The following is a 26786-nucleotide window of genomic DNA, read 5'->3' on the forward strand; positions in this document are numbered from 1 at the left end:
AACAAACATATAACCCCGTATAGAGTTCTAGCCGCCTTCTTTGTTGGCAAGATTAAGTTTTGAAAAGCATTGCGAATCAAGCATTAAATTGCTCCCTCCGTGTTGCCCTTCACATTCAACGAGTTATATATTTCACATCCTAATGACATTAATGTCATGTGTTAAGTCCCCCCACATATTTCCAACAAAACATTTTTTCTTCTTAGCAAAGGTCTGACCTCACCCATTCATTTCATCTACATAATAACCGAGGAGAGGTCTTGACGTGCGTAGTGGTCTATACCGAGGAGATCTGGGCTGCATCTTCAGAAGACGCATTTTTCGTTACTCCTCTAACCTTAAGGGGGCTTTTTAGCTTTTGGTTAGCTATCCGTTTCTGGAAAACATCTGAATCATTTTATAACCAAAGCCAGCTGCGGCACAAGTCTATGCGTGCGTGAGTGTGCGTGTATGCGTGTATTCGTTTGTATGAGGAAGAGGGAGAGAGTGTGAGAGTATCTGTTCGCTTTGCTCTCCAAAAAGCAAAGAAAGCAAGGAGGGAAAAAAACGCTTGGACGTCTTTTTCCTCCCGAAACTTTTTTTTTAGGAATGAACGCCGAGACGTGCGTTTCATACTGCGAAATGACATCCATGGATTCATATTATAGCCCATCTGCACCGCAAGGTAGGGATCACCAGGCGAACCCTTTCAGGACATTCCAGGCGAGTGACACCAAATACAGCCCCGCTTTCCTGACCAACAAAGGTCAGGCGTACGGGGAAAAATCTGGGAGCCCGTTCCAGCAGGAATGCCAGTCATTGGATGCCACTGCTGGGGAAGGCACCTTTAACAAATACCACCTCTTCATGCAGAGGTCCTCCTGCAAAACTCCCCCAGACAGCAGCAAACTCCAGCAGGAAAGCGGACACAACGGAGGGCTCATCGCGTGTTATGGTGAGTTCAAAACGAAGCATTTGTTAAAACAGCCTTAGTACGCTGAGAGAATCAACTCTACTTTACTATCTTGTGTTTACGACAAATAAACGCAAAACAAGAGCACAAGCAGATTCTAGTAAGCGTAGCATTCAACTGCAGTGACATTAATGTTTTTATGACTCTGTTAAGACAGGATAATCTGCAAAGCCCTTCAATAAAAAGCTACAATTAGACCAGGTTACTTTACGTGAGAGGCAGTTATTCATATTGATAATCACATCAGAGTAAAGTCCGTCTGTAGGCTAATATTTACAAAGCAAATGCAATGGACTTCACAACTTACTACCAATATAGCTGGCTCAGCTATCCCTGTAACACAATTAGGAAGAGGCATAACTTCCCCGGCTATTACATTTTACCTTTGAAGACCGAATTAAATTATATTTAATGCGATAATCTGAATTACAATCCTTAATACTGGATCTGAATCAGACAATTGAATTAACACATTTCGGAAGGCAAACGCAACTAATTTTATACGCTTTTACAAGTTGTCGACGGTACATTTTGAAGTGCGTTTTGAAATTCTCTCACTTGTGTGATTGCAGGCTCGCATCTGTATATCCATCTAGACTAACAAAGCCAATAGGAGAACATTTTGCACAATTCTAACAGATATGCAAGTGCGTACTTCTAAACAGAGAAAATTAAGTTGTGTGCTTTATATAGAATTAGCCATATTCAATAAAATACTTGTAAACGCCATACAAATAAATTAAAATGTTACTGTGAAAATCGGAGACTTTCCACTGAAACCGGACTAGCATACTAAATCAAAACACTTCTAAAAGTGGCACAACCAGGTTGTAGGTATAATAATAAATTCTGTAGAGTTATTTCATCTTCTATAATTGTATATTAAAAAAGAAAAAGGAAAGTAAAGATAAAAAAAAAGAAACCCACAGAGTTATTTCTTTCAACACGTTCTAGCAATCTGTGGATGAAGCCTATAGTGCTCGTAGATGGAAACGGCCCTGAGGGCTTGTAAAGGAAGCCAGGAAACTAAAGTTCACCATTAGATACAAGAGAACTTTTTTTAGGATTCCCGTCCTTTGACATCAATCACTATTTCATGCAATTTAATGACAATATTAATAATAATTAATATTATAATTATATTAGTAGTATACGAATGACATTTTTATTGAAAAATAGAAAAAATAAATACATAAAGTAAAGTATAAATAAGAGGGAAATAGAAGGGACACGGAAGCCAAAGAGTTAGTAGCGGTAGCCCATAATGAGGTTGGAAAAATGTTTCAATGTGTCCATAAAAAGTCTTCTACAAATGTTTGTTTTAGTTAAAGCATTTTTAACAATGCACATATTTTAAACTGACACTAATGTGTTTGAGATTAAACGCATTTTATCGACTTAGGAAAAACCTCAGGTGTGCTGTGCGACCATATATTACAGCTGTATGAGGTGTCTGCTGCTTAAAATAATGGATTTAGACTCTTTCGAATGTAGAATATATTGCCAAATCTAAAAAACCGTAAGATAAAATTTCGGTGGAGAAAAAAAGTTTGGGAAAGTGGCTCATACCGATATACAATTACAAATAAATATTATAACATTATAAAATGCTTTAAATAAAAACACGAATCACCTTTCACGAATAGCTAAGAAAAAATGCTTTTTCTGACATTGGATAGTCTTTTTTTTTAACAATCCAGGACACCAGAAAAACACATAACACTGGCTTCCAGTAAGAAAGGCTACGCTATATCTCAATCTGTTACAGGCCTAAAACATGTCCTCCGATAAACACTAGACATACGACAATTCCACTGGCTATTTGATATGGGCGGAAAATGCAATACGGGTTCAACTTTACAGTTGTCAACAAGATTTAAAAAACAAAGTATTGTAAAAGAGACATGGCAAGATTATTGTCATTGAAAACAACGGAGAAAAAAATAAATAGGCCTAAATAAAAACGCAACAGCAGCACAATAACAACGGCATTAATAGTAACACCTTTAGAGATGAATTAATAAGCATTTGTAATCGCATTCACATTTTTTTATAAAAAACAAAAGCCATCATTCGTTTGCAGCTGCAGCTCTCGGCATCGCGCTACATAATAAGCGGATGACGCAACGAGAATATCGACATACATTAGATTTAATAATGGTCTGTTGTGCAGATGTTGTCAAATAAAAGTCTTATTTCCCAAACTAATCAAAACCCCTCTGACAGAAGAAAAAGACCATGTGAGTTGATTAACAGAACCACACAAGCGAATGGCAAAATTAGCTCGTTTAATTTTAAGTTAACCTGTTTTAATAGGAAACACTTTAGTATGTAATTATTAATATAACATGATGTAATACCAGCTGTTGATTTAAATTATAATCTTATATGAACCTAAACGTTATGACATTTCAAAATGCACATTAAGGACCTGTTAGGCATTATGTAATAATGTTTGTTCATAAATGAAAGTGTGATACTTTGTGATAGGAAGAAGAGCAGATCTCATGAATCTTCCAGCACATAACTAATAACTGATCTGCTTACAAGGTATAATATTACTGCCTGTAATATGAAGCAGACAGCACATCATGCATGGAAAAAAAAGAATGTTTAAAGAGCAGGTAAAACTTATTTTATTTTTAACAATATCCTGCTCTGTTCATGACTATTAGTAAAATGATTGCTACAGAATCTATTACTTTGGTTGCATCCTGTAAAAAAACTGCATCTCAGTTCAAAGGATTAGTTTACTTTTAAATAAGGGATAATGAATGCATCATGTAATTGATCTAGAAGTTAGTGAACACAGAGTAACTGACTTAAATTGAAAACACATTTTATCCATTTCAGATGAGTTTATGACTGTTTGTGTATTATATTTACGATATTAATATGTTTGCAATGGACATATGTAACTGCTACAAACAACTCTTGATCTTGAAACAATATGTTCATCGCATAATTAGGAAAAAGCAACTGAAGCATGAAGAATAATAATCCATTCTGGCTGGCCAATGCAGATAACTACCTTTCATATGACAATGAAATTACAAAAGGTGATCTAATTTGAAAGACCATTAGGTTTATCAAATAGTAAATCGTAACATAATATTCCGATTTTCATTTAATTTACAAAAGCTTGTTAAACGCTAACGATTCACTCTGCTCTGAAGACACATCATTACAGCAACTCAGATAATGCAACATACAAAATGTCCTGCCAAAGAAATGTGTCAGGCCAAAAAGAAAGCTGCTGAGGCCCATTTTGTGTGTAGTGATTTTATGAGGTGTGATGCCTAAAGAGGAAAGACATGAAGTTAGTGAATAAATAAATAAATGCCTCTGTTTAAACCATGATGCTTACCAGCATCGACTGTAGCTTACTTAATAATTCTGGCTTTAACTTATTTAATTCTGGTTTTAAAAGCAGCATCAACGCCACATTTCCCTTGGGCATGATTATTTCGTTGAAGAGGGTATGTGGTTTTCAAAACAAGCAATTGACTAATTCCTCCTTTGTGGTCAGCACCAATAACAAAAGAAAACGACACTCTTAAATGGGAGGCCTTCATCACCTCTTCAGCGAAACCCCCGTTAGCTAACACGAACACTAGATTTGTCCTTAGAAAGATCAGTAATGTAAGTCAGATGTACATTGACAAGGTTCCGGTTAATGAAGACTAAGCCCAAAACCAAAGGGAGTCCATGAAATGTCAAAGGATGATGACTTCATACAACCTTGTAAAACAAATGCCTTGGACAAATACGCACCGCGTAACCACTGCGGCATTTGCAATTGTCTTGAGATGTTGATGGAAGAGATCACATAAACTTATAATTGGTAATATCAACATTAAACACATCAGTTAAGTATCTGCTGTAGATCAGATCATGATGAAGAAGGTATTGAAGCAATTCACTGTTTTTAACAAGCTACAAAGTACTTATGGGCTAAAACATTTGCAGAACAATAAGTGATTGACGGCTGAGTTTTGTACAACAGGCAACATCACGACTTGTGTTTGGTTTGGTTATTGCTTCTTTTTTGGTATTGTATTGTTGTATTTTGTTGGTTGTCTTAATCAGTGAGGCTCAAGTTTGCTCATAGTTTATCCACTGGCTCTGCTCAGAGCAACAGCAAGATATAAAATTATATTCATATCAGGTGAGGCAATGGCAGAATTTGAAGTCTTTGATCCAATCAGTGTTTGAGCAAACTTGTGTGTAAAAATAGTGATTACATTCAGTTTCAATAAGACTATTTTTATTCCTAGTTTGTGTATGACAGTTTTCATATGTTCTTTTTTTATGTACATGTATAAACCTTTTTAAGCATTCTCAGTAAATCTTGCAAACTATTTTATGAGTGTTTGGCCGATATGATGAATAAGTATATGAAGGGGAGTAACTCAGCTGCATTTCTATAATGAGCATTCACAAAACAGCAAGACTTTTTCCTGTTGTAAAACATAATTAAATACTTAAGTTAGGGATAAAAAATATATATATTAAATTGTTCTAAAATGTAAATAAAAAGAGACAGTTCCTACTGTATATTTTGACATATGCTAAATCAAATTTCTAAAGAACATCAGTTACTGCTTTCATTTACACAGTGTCTGAAATACTAAAAGGCTATATTTAATGAATGATAATTCTGTGAATTACTACCATATATTATATGAATTTACTTCAGTAATAACTTACAATGATTATAGTACTGCAGCAGTACAAAATTAATATCACTATGTAAACCAATAAACTTCAAAATATCACTTACAATGTATCACAGAATTCACATTTCAACGGATATGAGGCCATTAGCCTAGTTTTGGAGGTTCAGTCCGTTTTTAAGCATACTTAACCACAAAGTAACAGAAATACTGCACAACCTGAGGGAAAAAATGCAAATTCCCATGCTCTGTTGATCTAAGGAGAGGTGACAAGGACTTGAGATCATTTTACCAGTTAGCTCAAAATTTGGCTTTGCAGTTTACATTAGCTTCAGTCTGCTTGCTTGAACGCGGCACGCCGGCAGTACGCTTCAAAGACAAGGCCTCTATTTAAACAGCATAATCAAACCGCAATAGATTCCTTCTAATGGCTCCTCAACTACTCAAATTAGGCAAAAGCCATTTTTTGAAGCGAAACTTTGTTTGGAAACTTGCTTCAATTCTCAACTATTGATTTGGAACTTATAACATGAAATGTAGAGACTTTATTCTTCTTACAATCTTTATTCTTTTTTTTGTTTTGAAATCAAAAAAAGATGAACATTCTGTTACTTACACACTGTCATGTTGTACACATTGTGCTACAATTCACACTAGACTTTAATATAGACATCTTCAGAATATTTTGTTTTCCACAAAAGTTTAAAATAATGCAAGGCAGAGAAAAGCACGGAATGTTCACAAATCTAAATGTTTCTAAAGATTTTAAAACTGTAATGTCTTAATGCTACATTAGTTTTTAGGTCTTTTCTGTATTTTTTTTTCTTGACATTATCTTAAACGACAGTGATTAGCTTTTTACAGCATTCCATAGTGCTTGTTAACTACAGCACCGCTCCAGTGTGGTTTCTAATGCCATCCAGGAGATTCCAGACTTTACTGATGATTTGGGAAATGCAATGTCAACTGCTAAACAAACAAAACGGTACAAAATAGCACAATAAAAAATAAAAACAGTACAAGGCAAGCTGTTGCAACATATTTAAAGTGATTCAATTCTGTAACTCTTGCACCAGAGAAATGCTCACTGAAAACTGATATATATTTGTTCCCAATGACATTCCAAAAGAAAAGCCACAGCCAAAATCACCAAAATACTGCACTTACGCAGAGTACTTTAACTCCCTGTATTTTTCAGAAAACCACCAAATGTGATCTCTCTGTAATCATAATTGTTGGAAAGGCAGCAATCTTACCAAGTGGTGTTAGAGTGAAACCTGACGGTGCATATGGATTCAAACTGAATTTGATAAACTCATCCTCAGGTTTTAGCAGTTTTAAGTTCAAATACTTTCTCCAAGAGCTGAGCGAGCTGTGATTTATCGCGAGAAGCAGCTTAAAGGAAATGCTGTGTTTTCTTGCCCAGCATGTGCTCTTTGCTGCAGCCTGCTGGGATAAATCGTCCTTTAGGACTAGCGGTGTGTTTGGACTTCTCCGCGGATACCTATCAGATTCTCACTACCGGGCTTTTTTTTTAGTCAGCACCAGCTGAGACGCAACTCTCCCTCTGAAACAACCGCCGTCTCATGCGTCAATTTGAATAGAGTCATACAGTCCGTATCTAACACAAGAACGAGAGGTGACCCCTACAACGTAAAGCAAGTCAAAGAAGGAGACGGTCCCTGTGGTTTGGTCGCGCTGTGTTTAGATTCGAGTTGCTGTTGTCACATCTGCCTTTGACTATGTGATTTGCTCTGGTTTTGCAAATGGCTGCGTGTGCAGACGTTTACTAATGAGGCTCCATCTCTACTAATATCTTGTGGTGTCACGCTCACAATCACCAATAAAAAAAAAAAAAAGTTCACCGTTTCCATATGCCACCAGTCGGAGCCACTCTTCATATCACAACCTATCAATCTCTCCTTGCCGTGTCCGTCTGTAAGAGCCTGAAATAATTAGATAGCGGAAGGGAAGTTCAGGCTGTTGGCCTGGCTTCAGAGCACAAAGCTGCCTATTACAATTCAATCCATACTTTAAGCACCGAAAACAAACCTAATTACAGATAGAAATAAAAGCTTAGATGAGCAAACAGTCTTCCCCAATTTCCTTTACCATTTGTTTTCAGTCATAATAAAGACGAAGCCTAAGCCGACTATGTCTTATTTATGTGTTTTAATTTTTTTAAACCTTTTCGGGGCTTTGGCATATTCCACCATTAACCCTTCACAGAGACCCCAGGTAGCCTAATTTATAGTGTTTCTTTTATTTGCCTGCTGCTGACCCTAACAATCAGATTCTGTAAAAAAGCATAGAGGATGCCCTGCCGCTTTACAGCTAGTTAAATTACACTTTGATGTGTTCCCCCGTTTTCAGCTGGTACTAAATGACTGCCCCTTGTAAAGATCTGACCCTTGCTAACTCACGAGGTCGAGCACCGACATCCTACAAAGCCAGGAGCCACTGGCGTCTCCCATCGAATCAAGGCACCTTTTAAGTGCGAGTGAGTCTGGAACCACTGTGTGAGCCATTCATGCATATTTTATGAAAATATATAGTGGTGCCCTTTTCTCATGATTTATAGGATATATCAAATGGCGACCCATTTGAAGATATTTTACTCTGGAGTCAGAGGTAAAAGTAGATGCTGTAAAATAGGTTTACAAGCCCCATTCTTGCTACGCATACAGGTGTGAATCTACTCAGGTTAAAAAGCCAATTAGTCTTTTTCCTGAACCTCACCGTCTCCTAACCCAGAGCTGAACTTCTCGTCTTGCCCTGGCAACGTCTGAGGTGGCAAAGCCCTCCACGCTGGTGCTGTTATAACACTTACTGGCAATTTTAGTGAGGAATTAACATTAGAAATCCAATCAGATTAGATGACATGTCTGTCTTACTTCATTGCACTGGAAAAGTTAAGGACTTCACACATCCTTCTAAGGAAGCAGAAAAACGGATGTGCAGTCTTGGAACCAGTGTTATAAAAGCTGGCGCACAGATAACTAAATGGAAAACACACAAAAACCATTAGATGTCCATATGGAAAAGGCAATTATAAGTAGAAAACTGAAGAGAAATAAAATCCCACACTGCTAAAGCTTGCAAAAACATAGTACATAACATACACAATAACTAATGCAGTCTACACTAACATTTAAAGTTTGGGGTCAGTAAGATTTTACTTTATTTTTTATTACTACTTTGATTCTGCAACGACACAAATTGATTAAAAGACATTTATAATGTTACACACGATTTCTATTTCATATAATTCTTTTATTTTGAGCATTCTGCAAGAATTATGAAAATCACTGTTTTCACAAAAATATTAAGCAGCAGTACAACTGTTTTTAACACTGAAAATAAAAAATGTTTCTTGGCACCAATAACAAATCAGCATATTAGAATGATTTCTGAAGAATCATGTGATACTGGAGACTGGGGTAAATTGATCAAAATTCAGCTGTCTTCCTAGGAATAAATTACATTTTAAAATACACTAACAGTCAAAAGTCTTTGAACAGTAAGATTCTTTTTTTTTTTTAAAGAAGTCTCTTCTGCTCACCAAGCCTGCGTTTATTTGATCCAAGGTACAGCAAAAACAGTAAAACTTTGCAATATTTTTTACTATTTACAATAACTGTTTTCTATTTGAATATATTTTAAAATGTAATTTATTCCTGTGATCAAAGCTAAATTTTCAGCATCATTACTTCAGTCTTCAGCGTCACATGGCCATTCAGAAATCATTCTAATATGCTGATTTTCTGTTAAAGAAACATTTTTTTTCCTTATTATTATTATAATCAATATTTATTATAATCAATATTTAAAACAGTACATTTTTTCCAGGATTCTTTGATGAACAGACTGATCCAAAGATCAGCATTTATCTGAAATAAAAAGCTTTTGTAACATTATACACTATACCATTTAAAAGCCTGAAGTCAGTATAGTTTTTTTTTTTTTTCCGGGAAAGAAATTATAGAAATTAATACTTTTATTTAGCATGGATGCTTTAAAATTCAAAAGAGATAATGATAAATACATGTATAATGTTACAAAAGATTTATTTTCCGGTAAATGCTTTTTTTTTCTGAACTTTCTATTCATTAAAGAAACCTGAATAAAAATTCTACTCTTTCAACATAATAATAGTAATAATAAATGTTTTTTGAGCAGCAATTCAGGATATTAGAATGATTTCTTAAGCATCATGTGACTGGAGTAATGTTGTTGAATTGAAATCACATGAATAATTACATTTTAAAATCTATTCAAATAGATAACAGTTATTTTAAATAGTAAAACTTTTTTTTAAATTGTACTTTATTTGCAGTACTTTGGATCAAATAAATACAGGCTTGGAGAGCAGAAGAGACTTTTTAAAAAACATTACAAATCTTACCGTTCAAAAACTTTTGACTGTTAGTGTTCATTAAAATAGAAAACATTTATTTTAAAATGTAATAATATTATTTCACAATATTACTGCTTTTACTGTATTTTGTCCAAAAGTCCAAACTTTTGAGTGGCAGTGTACATCAGACATTCAAAAACAATAAAAAATTAAAATATGTAATGAATAATCAGAAAAATCTGTGCTCATTACCAATGGATACATATGTGACCCTGGACCACAAAACCAGTCATAAGGTTAAATTTTACAAGACTGAGATTTATACATCATTTGAAAGCTCAATAAATAAGCTTTCTATCGATGTATGGTTTGATAGAATAGGACAATATTTGACCGAGATACATCTATTTGAAAATCAGGAATCTGAGGGTGCAAAAAAATCAAAATACTGAGAAAATCACCTTTAAAGTTGTCCAAATTAGGTTCTTAATAATGCATTTTACAAAACAAAAATTACATTTTGATATATTTACAGTAGGAATTTTACAAAAAAATCTTCATGGAACATGATCTTTACTTAATTTCCTAATGATTTTTGGCATAAAAAAAAAAATCTAAAATTTTAACCCATGCAATGTATTTTTGGCTACTGCTACAAATATACCCCAGCGACTTAAGACTGGTTTTGTGGTCCAGGGTCACATATACCTATCTGTGACTCAGGCAAACAGAGTAATGGGTACTGCACCAAGTTTAAAAAAGTATCCTAAAGCTATGCGTGTGAAAAAGACAGTGAATAGATTCCTTGTTCTCAATTTTTGCTATTGCAGCCAGTGCCAGAAAGTCAGTTTGGACAATATTCAAAACATTTTATTCCTCCAGTGCTGTTAAAATAATGTTCTCATTTGCATTCGATGATTTTTCTGTTGTCATCTGTGGTAGACATTTTTCCTAAAGCCATATATGATCTCATAAAACGCTGGTGTGTAACCGCACCACAAACAGGGTTAAACAGCAGGACCATGTACTTTTGTTGCAATCTTTGTCCGCCACCCCCCACAGAGCTCCGGTTCAAAACTTTTCTGCTCTGACAGAAACATTTTGCCATGAGATTTCTTGCCTAGAAGGCAGGTCATGTTACTCGCCCATATGGTGGAGCTACAGGGGCAGCCAAGTCTCTGTTCACCTTGAGCGGTGGAGAGCCTGGGCTGAACCCTTGGTGGACTATGAGACTGTCACAATACTCTAGGTCTGCCAAAAGCCATCAGTGACACAGGGTATAAACAAGAGCCTTTGATCGCTAGGCCCTGATTTCAAACAGGCTGTCAGCTTTTCCGTGTGGGGGCAAGAGGCGTGAGGCATCTAAAGGGACAAGCTGAAAATATTTATGTTTAAGTAAATACGCTGCTCCCACTTGCTTAACAAGATGTGTCAGTCCTGGGCAAGAGGCAATGTGGGAGCCATTATACCCCCAGGCTTGGCTCCATGTCTGTCATGGTTGAGCCCACGGTGCCTGGAGAAGGCAAAATAGGGAGACAACCAAAAGGAAGCATATACAACCTGTTATGCGGTCAAGAACACGAATGGAAGTTAAAGCCAGGATAGTTCACCCAAAAAACAAAAATTCATTTCCTCACCCCTATGTTGATCTAAACTCGTATGACTTTTTCTTGAAACATCTCAATGTTTTTTCCCTCCATACCATGGAAGTCAACAGTGACTAAAATGTTTTGGTTCCCAATGTTCTTCAAAATATCTTTTGTGCTTCACAGAAAAAAATTAAGTCATACAAGTTTGGGTGAACTCTCTCTTTAAGAAAGAGAGAGATCTCATGTCATAAAAAAGCCATTTCCATTTTGTGGAGTGTGTTATATATCAAAATAATGCTTTTCCCCCAGGCAGAGTCAATTTTCAAATCATTGACAGCACACAAGATTCACAAAGCCACAAACATTCGTTGTCTTGATCACAGTTCACATGGTTATTGGCAAGTGAAAGAATAGAACTTGATGAAGGAGTGAAAGGATGGTTGTGCCAACATGTTCTAGTTGCACACATTACAAAGGCCAGAAAAACCACATGGACATGTGCTCAGGGGCAACATGTTTAGGATGTTCACAATTCAAGGCTGACATATACTTAGTGGGAGATGTGAAAGAGTGAAAAAAGTTCAAAAAAGATACTTTAACATTTCACTTTAGCTTGGCGGTACCTTTAAAGTCCCTGTGGTTATCAAAGTCCTCAAAGTCCATCCTTGTGGCTTATCTACTCCTAAATAAACGGTTCATCCAAAAATCTAATTCTGTTGTTTGAAGGACGTATAATTTACTTTCTTTTGAGGAAGAAGATATTTCAGAGAATGTTTACGCCCATACAACGAAAGTCAGTGGGGTCCAAAATAACTTTAGACCTTGTTGACTTTTATTTCACTTAAGATATCTTATTTTGTGTTCCACAGAAGAAAGTGATGACAGAATTTTGTTTTATGTTTGGGTGAACTATCCCATTAATGGTCATATTAGTACCTTAAAGGAATAATTCCCCCCAAAATTAAATTTGTGTCAATAATTATTCACCTTCATGTCGTTCCAAACCTGTTTGACCTTCATTCATCTTCAGAACACAAATTAAGATATTTTTGATGAAATCCAAGAGCTTTCTGACCCTGCATAGATAGCAATGCAACTGACACATTCAATGCCCAGAAAGTAGTAAGAACATCATTAAAATAGTCCATGAGACATCAGTGTAGCTTCATAAAAGCTACGAGAATACTTTTTGTGTGCAAAGAAAACAAACATAAATTTTTAATGATTTTAACGATGTTCTTACTATCTTTCTGGGCCTTGAACTCGTCAGTTGTGTTACTGTCTATGCAGAGTCAGAAAGATCTTGGATTTCACTAATTTGTGTTCTAAAGATGAATGAAGGTTTTATGGGTTCGGAACGACATGAGGGTGAATATTTATGATTTTTTTGGGGTGAACTATACCTTTAAGGTACTAACAGACACCCTGTTGGGGTAGATGAAGTACAAAAGAGTACTGGTAGGGGCTGACAAGCTCTTGGCCATTTTTCTCACAGTGTGGGCAGAAGTGTATCCAGGGGCACTGCGATACCTTAATCCAGCCCTGTGCATTACCCAACATGGTTCTGTGAGGAGGCCTGCAGTGCTGTGAGGAGCATGTGTGCCAGTAGCATTTACCCATTCGCCCCTGAGTTAAAACCTGAGAAGGTTTTAATCAAGTGTCACATTAGAAAATGAACACATCTCAACACTGCATCACCTAAAATAACTTTCCGTCACTGAGTGCTGAGCTAAAGTAAGACATAAAGCTCAGGGTCGCCATTGGATCACATCAGTGGGAATGTTCCCAAAGGAACTCTAATCCAGCTTTACACCCTATTCCTCCTTGCAGCCAAGTGAGTGAAATAGGGTGAGAGAGACGAAAGTCTGCCAATACAGCCATCAATTTTGCGAGCGTTATGGATTGTGTGAGCATGCTGTTCTTTGTAGCAAAGCTCTTCCACTGAGTACAGACAGGTAATGAGCACTAAGAGAGAGCGGGAAAAATGACCTAATTTACTGGAATCCTCACATTCATTGATCTGACTGAATTTATGACCGGCACGCTGACTGGGGTTTCACAGCTGAGCTGCTGTGTGTTTCCAGTGGCTTGACGCAGAAAATTACCACTCTAGAGTCTTGTCGCTGGGCTAGAGCGGCCTCATTACGAGCCAAGCTCCATTTTGCACCCTTGCCACAGACCGTGTGTACGTTTGAGGCTGCGCTCATCAAACAGGCCTGCAGTCTTCGAATTGTGCCCAAGCGGGAAACCTGTAATTTTCTATCAGTCTGCAATTACAGCCACGGTGTCTGTTTCACATGAGCAGCTGATTTATGAGCTGAGACTGGCAGCCATTACTGCTGCGAGTCTGACATCAAGCATGGGTCTTTTAGAGTCTCTCACGCACTCACTACAGAGCCAATTATGGAATAAATATAATTTTGTGAATGAAAAACTATGAAGGAAAACACTACATTGCATTGTCCAATATTACATAGGTAATGCTTGGATAAAATACAACAGGGTTGTAGAATTTGTTAACATAAGTTGATGCATTGCAGGCATAATGAACAATATCAATGTAGGTTCATTTCTAAAAAAAATGTATGATAAACAACAGTATACTTTAACCTAGATTTAAAAAAATAACTTCACATTTTTATTCTTAAATGTCACTGTGAAAAATAGATTAAAACAGGAATTACACCAGACTTTAATTATTAGTAAATGTAATTTAATTTAAATTTAATTATATAAAATGGATATATAGAAGTAAATATAACTTGTCATGACAAAACTTGATCTAACATATACATATAAATGTATTAATATTAGGGCTGTCAAATGATTAATCGTGATTAATCACATCCACAATAAAAGTTTGTTTTTACATAATATATGTGTGAGTACTGAATATATTAATAATCTATATATGAATACATACACATACATGTATATATTATAATAATAGTTGTCTATATATATTTATATTTATATTTAATTCTATATACATATAAACTCTTTATAGTTACATATAACATTTTGCATGAAATATATATACATGCAAGTGTGTGTATTTTTATATACATAATAAATTTACACAGTACTAACACATATATTATGTAAAAACAAACTTTTATTTTGGATGTGATTAATCACGATTAATCATTGGACAGCCCTAGTTAATATAACATAATATAATAAAAATATAATATAATATAATACTTCTCAAAAACATATTTTTTGGCTTAAATAACATTTAATTGTATGTTGTTAATTCATGACACCCACATTTTATTGTAAAGTATAACCTACATATTTTTATTCCTAAAGGTCAATGTGAAAATAGATTAAAAACGGAAATCACACCAGATTTTAATTATTAGTATTCATTTAATTAGAATTAAATTTTTAAATATAAACTATAGATAAGTAAATAAGTTGTCATGACAAAACTCGATCTAACATATAAATATAAATGTGTGCTTAATATGTAATGTAACATAATTCTCTATTTTTTTGGCTTAATTAACATTAAATTGTACATTGTTAGTTCATGACATCCACATTTTATTGTAAAGTATACCCTATATATTTTTATTCCTAAAGGTCACTGTGAAAATAGATTAAAAACAGAAATCACACCAGATTTTAATTATTAGTATTCATTTAATTAGATTTAAATTTTCTAATTATAAACTATAGATATAAGTAAATTTAATTGGTCATGACAAAACTTGATCTAACATATACATACAAATGTGTTTATAATATAATATAATATAATATAATTTTTTGGCTTAATTAACATGAGATATCACCATTGCTCCAGAGTAAATTACAATTGCAATATAAATGTATTATTACAATAAGTCACTAACTTATGTTATTGTAAAGCGTTTGTTTTCAAAAGAGATGCTAATAAATTTCATTAAATTCTATTACATATTAACAACATTGAGCCAGCTGTCATTTTACATTGTGCTTAGGTCACCAAGTGCCCATAATAAATAAAATAAGATGTTTCAGTGATCTAATGGCAAGTCCTAGAGAATTGCTTTCCTCACACAACTTTTGTAATTATTAACCCTTCTCTGTCTATTTCTCCATCTACAGGTAAAGACAGCACAGGGCTGACAGATTCTGAGTTGCCCCAAAACAGTGATCCTGCAGGGATGGATGGCAGCTACCTCAGCGTAAAGGAGTCAGGAGTGAAAAGCCCTCAGCAGCCAAACTCAGATTTGGCTTCTCCGTTGGACAAGACCGAGGGAGAGAGCAACAAGGGCAAGAAAAGACGCAACCGTACCACCTTCACAAGCTATCAGCTAGAGGAGCTGGAGAAAGTCTTTCAGAAAACACACTATCCCGACGTCTACGCCCGGGAACAACTCGCACTGAGGACTGACCTGACAGAAGCTCGAGTACAGGTGTGAACCACATATCCATTACCAAATCCAATCCTGCGTTTTAAATAACCTCTAACCTTCAGGCTAGATCAACACAAGTCTCTCTCTAATCATTTTAGTCCATTTGAGCTGTTTGTAGCTCAAATGGGATTCATGGTAGGAACAACAAACATTTTTCAAAGTCAGTAAAAAAACAGCAACATCAGGAGATAGAGATATTACACTTAGCCCGATGATTATTAAACTTAAATAGAGAATACAGAACAAAAGCGACTGAAATTTAGACTTTTCCAGAGTCTGCTTTAAACTCAAGCGTCTACCTGAACCTCTGAGCCCAGCTGTATTAAACTCACCCTATAGGTTTGGAAAACCAGAACCTTTATCTGACCCATCCCAACCCCCATCCCTACCCCTACATTTGCATATAATCCTCCAACACTACTGCTGCATTCCTGCACCAACAGACAGACCGGGAGATCCCTTTACCCGACCCCAAATGTGCGCTTTACTTAGAAGCCCTGGATTTACACTGTTTTTCTTTCATTAATGTACCACTCAGGAAAGAATGTGTCCCTCCCTGCTCTCAAGGGTAGGTGAGAGAACCTGGCCTGAAGCTCCTTCATGTGGTGAGGGTTGCTTATGACCTACATACAGTACATGCACACGACTATAACTAAAGAATGATGGGAAGCATACAAAGAGCCACGATGGCTCAGTTCCAGGGACAATGAACGACTCGATTGTCAAACCTTTTTAGAACTTAAAAGTGCAGCCTTTCCTCATCTACTTTGGGACTGGACAAAAAAAAAAAAAAACACTATATATAACCCTAATGTTAGCCACAGATTTTTAAAAAAGCAACATGAAATAAACATGAAAGAAAAACTAATTAAAAGTTAAGAGTCTGGATTGGGTCATTTGTTGAACCCATTTTCTTCTTCTCCCTGTGATTACCCGTTGCTTCTTTACTCTCCTGTATTTTCTGAAGTCCAAATAATAATAATAATAAAAAAAAGTACTTAGGTACAAATGTAAATTACTAATGTCTACATATATTGCCTGAAAATAATTGGTTTGCTTTTTGCCTTCCTAAGAGAAAGATCTGATAATATATTTGTGACCCTGGACCACAAAAACAGTCGTAAGTAGCAAAGATGTTTTTGTAGCAATAGCCAACAATACACTGTATGGGTCAAAATTATAGATTTTTTTTAATGTTTTTTTTAAGTTGTATCTCCAAATATTCACCTATCCTAACAAACCATACATCAATTGAAAGCTTATTTACTCAGCTTTCAGATGATGTATAAAACTTAATTTCAAAAAGTGTATGACTGGCTTTATGGTCCAGGGTCAAATATAATAATAATAATAATAATAATTTAAATGCATTTAATCAAAGGTTAAGGTTAAACGGTAAACCTTTTCACCTAAAAATGTAATTTTACATGACAACAAAAAGATTAAAAATGGCACTTTAATAAAATACTAAAAATTGTGTTTTTCTATAATAACAGTTTTGGATGGTCAAAAAAAGAAAAAAAAAAACTAAAAATGAATAAGAGAAGAAGAGGTGAGCTTGAGTGACAGCAGAGGCAGACCATCAATCCTCAAAGCTACTCTGGACTTCAAAGCTGCTCTTTCCCTTTTTTCTCCTGGGTTTAGTTCAGTGTTTCTGTTCTCTCTCCCCTGGTGCTGGAACATAAATAAAGCTCCATAATAAGCTTCTAAGCTGCTTTAGCTGTCAACGTCTTCACCAATTACTGTGTTAATAGCACGCATGGACAACATACAAAAGATTAACAAAAAAAACTTTTCTACTATGTTTCAAACAGGTGCTGGTCAAAATTAGTGACTTGTTAATATTGGCAGCCTTGAAATTCAGCAGCAACCACCAAATGAAAAAGAAACCAAGGTTGTGATTGAACTAAAGACCCAAATAACACCCAATCTATAATCTCTCTCTCTTTCGCCCTGTCAGTCTGGTTCAAAGTGGAACTTTTGTTGTAAGCATATACTACACACCTCAGAACAGGCTCATCAGTATGAAAGGAACAAGGGAATCTTTCCACCACTCGTCTACGTGCCTCCACCGGGTTGGAGAGTCAGATATGGAAAGCCAGGAGCTTAAGAGTCAGGAAATTAAACATAGAATGAAAACAAACTCCATTTTGAACTCTCTTCCATCTTTCTTTTCAATCTCCCGACTTCCATGCTTAGATCTGTGAAGGGGAAGACAGTCTGAGAAATAGATAAACGTAAAAATGCTGATGCACACAATGCATAGTTAACAGACGTTTTAGTATTCTAAATGCCAGAATCATTTCAAAACATGCAAACGAGGACACAAGGATGCAAACGGAGAGCCACAAGAGCGATGATGCCTGTTGAAAAAAATCTGTGCGATTCAGAAAAACAAATGTTTTTTTTTTTCTCAAGGCAGTTAAGCTCTACAAACATATGATGTGGAGCCAAGGGACGTTGATGTCCACCACCGCATTAAGTGCAAGCAGAGCCGAGGTGCTATCAGGTTACGCTGAGAGATAGGCTGACTTCTCGCTGGCAATAGATGCAAAAACCACAAACTGATTGACCAAAGAGCCATACCCAGATCCAAGTTCAAGCTCCGTGACGAATCGAGATTGCAAGACAAAAGAAAGTCTCTGTTTGAAAAAAAAAGAAAAGAAAGAAAACTTTCCACTACACAAATCAATAAACAGATAGTTCTAAACAGAGAAGAGCCGGGATTAAAAGAATGGAATTTTGGCAGCTCTTCAGACTGCGACCCATGAGAAATCACTTTATGTGTAATTTGTTCTCTAATTCCCAGGTCTCCAAATAACAACCATCTATTCAGGGAAACAATGCATATTTCTATAGAAAAGCAAAGAGGAAAAAGAAAGCGTGCATGTTGCCAGATAAAATCCAGCACTGACTATTTCTTAAAGAAATAGTTCACTCAAAAATGATAATTACTTTATGACATTATTTGCACACAAACCTGTGACTTTCATTCCTCTATGGACCACAAAAGAAGATATTTTGAATAAAGTGCAGACCAGAATTATATGAGGGTGAGTAAAGGATATAGGTTTAATTTTCGATTCACCTTTTCCTTTCTAAAACCTGAGCGGCAATGTCCTAATCAATCAAAGCTAGCATACGGTGGTGGAGGAACAGGGTGAGTGAGACGGTTCTCTGAGGCCTCTGGCCCTGGTGGGTTCCTGCTTTCTCCTCCCTGCCCCCTGCTGCTGCTGATGGCTCTGATAGAAAAGAAACTCAGAGGAGGCCATCACAGTCTGTCAGCTCCCACAACATCAAACAATGGCCAGGTCTCACCAAACTGTTTCCAGGAAAAGATGCTGAAAAATAATCCAGCTGAGAGGCTTCCTACATGAGTTCTAGACTTACAATTTAAGTGACAGACTCTCTAGGCACCAAAAAAAAAATGCAACTAGACATTTGACACCAAATGAGTTACATAATGTGATCAGTGCACAAACAGTGTAATAATGGGAAGTTTGATGATGGATGTTTACCACTCTGATAATAAATCTCCTCTAAGACAACATTTCCTGTCTATGATGTAACACCACAAGTGGCCACATAACATGAGGTCATTTAATCACTTACTAACGGGATTTCCTCATGATTAAGGGTTGATGTCTTTCTTGCAGGTGTGGTTCCAAAACCGCAGAGCCAAGTGGCGGAAGAGAGAGCGTTTCGGACAGATGCAGCAGGTCCGGACACACTTTTCCACGGCCTATGAACTGCCCCTGCTCACTCGGCCTGAGAACTACGCTCAGGTATAGTGCTGTCTTCAGTAATAGCTGAAAGTTAAAGAAATATCATTAATGAATAAAAATTATTATTATTCATGTTCATTAAGGATGGAAATTAAATTAAGATACATTAAGATTTCTTTTGAGGTGCATCCCAATTTGTGTAATTATGCACTATTCTATGTCGCTTTTTTAATATAAATAGTGGGTTCAAACTGAAAATTACAAAAATATATGCACTTAATTATGTTCTGGAGGGGGAAGGGCTATCAGACTCTGAGGTTCGATGACAAAATAATCTTATATAATTTATACACTAGATGGTTGAGTACATAGAATGAGTGCATAGTATATAGTACATAATTTAGGAAATCGTTAGCCTTTTTTTCTTTATTCATGGTTCTTTCAGTACTTTTAAGGAATAAATACTTGGAAAAAATGCAATTCAACTGACAAATAAAAAAACAAAAGTCACAAAAGGGAACACTTAAAGGAGAACAAAAATGTGCAGATAATTTACTCACCTCCTTGTCATCCAAGATGTTGATGTCTTTGTTTCTTCAGTCATAAAGAAATAGTTTTTTGACGAAAACATTTCAGGATCAATCTTTAAATAGTGGACTTCTATGGTGTCCGCAAGTTTGAACTTCCAAAATGCAGTTTGAACGCAGCTTCAAAGGGCTCTAAACGATCCCGGCCGAGGAAGAAGTGACTTTTCTAAGGAAAAGATCGTTATTTTATAAAAATCTTTTATAATTTATATACTTTTTAACCTCAAATGCTCATCTTTTCTAGCTCTGCATGTACTCTGTGTATTCCTGTTCAAGACAGTTAGGGTATGTCGAAAAACTCCCATCTCATTTTCTCACTTCAAAATAGTCCTACATCGCTGTTTTACCATGTTTTGGAAAGGGCATTTATCTTCTTTGCATGTTCACTTTGTAAACTGGGTCTGTACTTCTGCAGTGATGTATGACGATTTTTAAGTTGGAGGAGAAAATGAGATGGGAGTTTTTCAACCTACCCTAACTGTCTTGAGTACATGCAGAATGAGACAAGATGAGCATTTGAGGTTAAAAAGTATAGAAATTGTCCATTTTTTTTTTTTTTTTTTAGAAAACAACCGATTGTTTCGCTAGACTTAGAGCCCTTTGAACCTGCATTTAAACTGCACTTTGGCAGTTCAAACTCACGGACACCATATAAGTCCACTATGTGTAGAGAAATCCTGAAATGTTTTCCTCAAAAAAACTATTTCTTTATGACTACAGAAAGAAAGACGTGAACATCTTTGATTACAAGGGGGCGAGTAATTTATCTGTAAATTTCTGTTCTGGAATTAAACTTCTCCTTTAAACAGTTAATGTCCTTGCATACCAAATCAGAACTTCTCGCCCAAAATTTTGCATGTAAAAAAAATAAATACGACCTCGCGTTGTATCAATCATGTTTACAGACTGCCTCAGAAACATTCGTCTATCATAAAAAAAAAATCGGATTGGGTTCAATTTCCTGCACTTTTCACATCCTTAGCAAGCATTTTGAGATGTGTTTTGACAATTCTGAGCCACCATGATGTTCTGAGTGTGACTATTATTTACGAATACAAAAAAAACACATACAAACATTTCAAACCTTTACACTACTGAGAGTTGGCAAAACTTAAAATGCTTACACGTACACATTATCTACACATTTTCATATAAATATAATTTGATCAAGAATCTTACTACACTTTTGCTTTGTTTTTGACTTGGTAAAAATAATAAATTCATTCAGAGTCATTCATTTAGGAATCGGACTACACTGGTTGCACTTTCTGTTTTATGAAAGATTCACTACTGATGTTGCGGCTCCACTGAATAAGTAGTGCAGGAAACCATGTCAGAGTACTTTATGAATACATGTGCAAGAACCGTTATTGAAACGTCACTTTATAAAAAAATTATTGTACATGTTACCAGTAAGTTAACTTTTTAAAACCTAAATGTTGAATATTGGTGACGAACATTTGGAAATTTCAAATGAAAAACGATCTGTGTACCATTGACAATTGCGAGACCTGAGGAAACACAATGTCGAGGTCAGGTCACACCAGGGCTGTGGCAGTGGACGACACGCCTGCACAGGATAGCCAAAGAATCTCCTGGATTTATTATGAATATGTGGCCGGGTCGGAGGGCAGGGGTGGCTCTTTGGGGAGCGCGCCTGCAGCTGTGGAATGTAGCTTTGCTCACATCTGGGGCATCTCCCTGAGAGGGCTTTCATCTCCCTCCACAGCCCTCCCTCAGACCCCCACCTCCCCAGGCCCAGAGCAGAATACAGCCCTATCAATTCACTCTGTGCTCCCTCTGCTCAGCAGAGGAGGTTATTCTGGGTGTTGAAGGAACGTCTAGAGACAGGCATTCCTCCTCCACGCTAGGCAAGCAGCTCCCACTCAGTACGGGACCAGATGAATGCCTCACAGCTCTTGATAAATCTCCACATTGAGAACCACTGAGGATTCTGCACCTATATTTCAAAACAAGAGGAGTCGGATTTGATAAATGCTCTCATGACTATAAGTTACATTAATGTTATTAATGCTGAGATTGCAGAATGTAAACCTTACCTATACTTTAACCTTCTGTGTTCGTCTTTCTTGCAGATTCAGAACCCTTCTTGGATAGGCAGCAGCAGCGCGGCGTCTCCGGTGCCCGGCTGTGTTGTACCCTGCGACTCGGTCACTTCCTGCATGCCACCTCATCCACATGCTGCTAGCGGAGTGTCTGACTTCTTGGGCGTGCCCAGTCCTGGAGGTCACATGGGACAGACACATATGGGCAGCTTGTTTGGGAGTCCAGGAATGAGCACTGGCATTAATGGGTACGATTTAAACATGGACCCCGACCGGAAATCCTCCAGCATCGCGGCGCTGCGAATGAAAGCTAAAGAACACAGCGCAGCCATCTCTTGGGCTACATGACTCCCCCATTATCAGGACATTATCTCTGAAGTCCCTCAACAAATAAGAGAACAAGGAGCAAATGTGAACATCAGTTAGCCACAAAAGCATGACCTGGGAACAAGGAGTGCGTGGATTGACAAAGAAAAGAAAAAAGTTATAGAGATACCAGGAGATTTATTTCCATTTGAAGTCTAGAGAGACAAGAGAAAATCAGAGATCATAAAACTGAGAATGTTCTGGCTTTAAAACAAGAAAGAAACACAAGAAAGAAGACAGAAACTTGACATCTGAATGCGTAATGAAAAAGAAAAAATGAATAGACAAAAAAAACCATGCACTTATCTGCCACTAGTGTCCCATTTGTAAACACACATAAATTTATCTAAATGCATCTGGCTTCGTTTTCATCTCAGCATAATCAAAACCTGTTCAATTCTCGTTCTGTCACAGACTCCTTTTCCAAATATGCCATCTCTGCCTAGACAGTTCAAAAGTTTTCCATTGCAGCCTAATTCCAAACATATATGCAGCAGTAATCAGGGTAAAATGGACTTGCTTTTTATAACAAACTCTCCATATAAAACGTGACTAAATCCCTCATTGATCACATCTACATTGATTAGCTTGTTCATGTTAATTCAGTCGACTTTGCAAAAGGTATTTTTGCCAATTTACACCTTTATTTTGAAAGGACAGTAGCTAGACAGGAAGCGAAGTGGGAGAGAGTGAGAGGGGGACGGGATCGGGAAAGGTCCGTGAGCCGGGATTCAAACTTGGGACGCCCAAAGTGCAACGCGCTACATGTTGGAACGCTGCCCACGAGGCTATCATTGCCAACAGTCTATGGACAATTTGAGTGAAATACTACATTGCCACTACTCTAAAAAGGGGTCAAACACTTTAGCAGATCTAGAAAAGAAAGGCATACCTCTCTTGCAGGTAACTAGGCACTCTATGAAAGTTTCCACTTGACTTAATGAATTGTATGCCCCTAGTACCAGTAGTCCCTGGAAAAAAAGGGCAATCTCCTAGTGCAAGCCCAAAGTAACAGTTAATCAACATCAAATTGCAGGTGGTGGTCTCTGTTCACACTGAGGCCTATCTTTTTCTTCTTTGCAACCTCATTTTAATTTTTTTCTGGAAGAAAAAAATGTTTTAAAGCTGTTTGGCAAGATTTGACAGCAGCATACTCCAAGATACAAATCTTGGATCCATCACATGAGCTGTCAAATTAAATGTCAAACATAACTAAGAACTACAATCTACAGAGAATGAAGGATGCAAAATAGGTTGAGAAAGTTTTTATTTTTTCACGACACTTGATTTTTCCAGCGAATGCTGGTGCCTTAGTTACTCTGCCTACCTTTTGTAAGTCCTAGCTATATAATATGTACAGTGCTGGGGCTCTCTTTTGAGCCATGCTTCATTAATTTTTTGGCAGACATTCTCATTGCAATTTCTCAAATGAAACTATCATCCACCACGGCTTTGATTGGGTGGAAGCAATACTGGGCTTTGGCATGGAATCACTGACATTACCATGCACAGAGGTGACAGAAATATAAAGCAAGCACTAGCGCAAGGTACTACAAGCTTTCCGCTTTTCCAGAGTCAGATTTAGATCAGGTAAAACAAAGCTGTTTGAAATCTGGAGACGAATCCGATACGTTCTGCCCTTTTGGAGAAGCCATTTCTAATTTGAAAATGAGAACCACATTTCCTTTCCTTCATTCTGCTGTGCAGCTTATCTAGATCCCTGGAGATACTTATATATATACACACACAACTTTTTTATTATAATACCAGAGCAGTGACTTACCTGGTTTGGCGGGAGGGTCACAACATGGAATTGAGTTCTGTATCAAGTTCTGTTTTAGAATGACAGAAAACCAAGCTTCCGTTACTTAAACAAAAACTCAAATATAACTCATTGGGTGCAATATCATATTAAATCACCTTGTAAACGAAACTCATTGCCAAAAGTTAATTAGAGATCATCTGTTTAACTGCTGCTCAGTCTTGCGTCCTGGCCTGGATATATGATATGTAAAGTGTAGGGGCTTCCTGAAGTTCGAACCATGCTTCATTAATTTTTTGGCATTGCATCTCATGACTGAGCATCTCGCCACTTTTTAACCTATCTAGGGACCTGCTGAAAAAGTCAGAGATAATGTTAATGTGCTTTTTATTAGGACTAAAACCATCAAGTAGATTCATCCTGCACCGAATCCAACCACCAATCCTCATTGAGAGCCATGAGCGCAGAATTGTGAATCATGACACTCTCACTTTGGCCTTTAAGAGGTTGCTGAGCGGGTGAAGTGACTATAGTGTTCCGGTGTTCTGGGAAAGGACAATCCACACAGCTGTGTGCGGAGTAAATGCAAAACAAACATGCCTCGCACATGCTTCCCCTTCAGCTGTCATGGCTCTTCTTTCAAAGCCCCATGCTGAACTGGGCCCGGCCTGCTACCCCAGCCAAAGCATCAGCCCTCAGCGACTCGGAGTCAATGCACACCCGTGCTCTCAGGCAGGCTTTTTAATTAACACCGAGACATCTGCGGAGAGGGATTCTGTGACAGAACAGAGCAGCATGGGCTCCGTGTTAGCCTATCTTTAACTATTGTGGAACCGGGAGGGGCATCGATGAAGCTCAGGTCAACACTATCATTAGTTTGCGTAGTATTGGCACACATATACACTTGTGTAACAGAACACAACTCGTCACATTTGCTTTTGAAACTCTTGTATTTCAATCAAAGGTAAATTCTGTAGAGAACGGATTGTACAGTACCTAAAGGAGATGTTAACTGTCAGACAGTACTTTGCGGATGCCTATGAGTTACAGAGATTTTTAAATCTCTGTCCCATCTCCCAAAACTTATACTACTGAAGTAGGCATATCGAAGTACTAGAATAATATAATGCTTTGTTTTGTGTGTGGTCGCATGTACGTTTTCTTTGGATTCCTTCCTTGCATAAAATACCCTTGGAGCCTTTCTTTTGTAAAAAAATATCCTTATTAGAAATATATAATTTTATGTGTGACTGAGGGTTCTTGCTTTTGTTGTATTGTGGGTCAGGGGATAAAATGCGACACATTTGGGGTTTTTTGGTATGTAAATGAACTTAAATTAGTTGTGATGGCTTAAAGCTAAATATATGGCTTTTGAATCATTTTTGATAATTATTTACTTTCAAGCTTGTTTTATGTTCTATATATATTGTGTGATTTACAACCGTAAGTTATTGCACTTACAATTTGCTTTTTTAATTGTTTAAATTGCTTTGAGAACATCTGATTCGAGTGGAATATCACTATAAAATATGTGTACTCAATCAACTATTAAGTACTTTGAGAACATAATGGTAAAGTAACAAGGGCTGGTATTGTCAATGTGCTTGTCAACAAGCTGTACATTTTGTTTAAACTTGGAACAAAATCTCTTAAAAAATGGACATTTGACATACTGTTCTCAGAGTTGGAAATAACAACCATCTTACATTAAAGACATGCTGAAGACATGAAGTTCCTGTTGGCTAGAGACTGTGCTTTTAACTAGGCTTTCCCTTTATGGGTTAAAAAAGCCTACATTTAAAAGTTTAACCATTACAGGTGCTGGATATTCTACTATGGATGTTTCATTTCATTTGACATTTTCTGTGTGCTCATTTTTGTTTGTTTCTCTAAATCCAGACGAATAAAAACTTTAAAAAAGAACTAATCAAATCTAACTTTATTGAATTATATTCATAAACTGCAATCCATGAATGCAGCTTTTGATTTATAAATCCAGAAAAGCAGCCCGAAACAAAGTTGACTGATGATACTGTGCAGAGTGGATTATAAAATGCATGTTAATAACATTTGACAAATGCCTTCATAATGCAAAAAAGGATACCTCAGATAGGCCAGAATGCTTGACTTTGATGATTAGCTCAGAGATAAATGCTCCCTCTCATACTCATTCTTCTAAAGTAGACAAACTTTTGCATAAAATACTTTACAAGCTGCAGACAATCTGGCTCTCTCTGTGTAATTGGTCATTCAGTGACATTTCCAATACTTAACATGTTGCTGAAATTTCCTTACCAGAT

The 26786-nt window shown here is 36.7% G+C and overlaps 1 protein-coding gene across 1 annotated transcript; it reads left to right on the forward strand.

Annotated features, from left to right (window-relative positions):
• Positions 1-357: 357 nt before the first annotated feature.
• Positions 358-26400, forward strand: alx4a (ALX homeobox 4a). The gene is made up of 4 exons (XM_073837155.1): positions 358-934; positions 15670-15980; positions 19637-19765; positions 22389-26400. The coding sequence occupies exons 1-4, from the start codon at positions 589-591 to the stop codon at positions 22704-22706; spliced, it is 1104 nt and encodes a 367-aa protein (XP_073693256.1). The 5' UTR covers positions 358-588; the 3' UTR covers positions 22707-26400.
• The last annotated feature ends 386 nt before the right edge of the window (positions 26401-26786 follow it).

This window comes from Garra rufa, chromosome 3 (genome assembly GCF_049309525.1).
Source record: "Garra rufa chromosome 3, GarRuf1.0, whole genome shotgun sequence".
NCBI lineage: Eukaryota > Metazoa > Chordata > Actinopteri > Cypriniformes > Cyprinidae > Garra > Garra rufa.

What these genes read in the sequence shown, in the direction of transcription:
- alx4a (XM_073837155.1), top strand. Translation starts at nt 589, where the DNA reads ATGAACGCCGAGACGTGCGTTTCATACTGCGAAATGACATCCATGGAT. An exon ending in TGACAGAAGCTCGAGTACAG is followed by an intron (nt 15,981 to 19,636) that starts GTGTGAACCACA and finishes TCTTTCTTGCAG; the next exon opens with GTGTGGTTCCAAAACCGCAG. An exon ending in GGCCTGAGAACTACGCTCAG is followed by an intron (nt 19,766 to 22,388) that starts GTATAGTGCTGT and finishes TCTTTCTTGCAG; the next exon opens with ATTCAGAACCCTTCTTGGAT.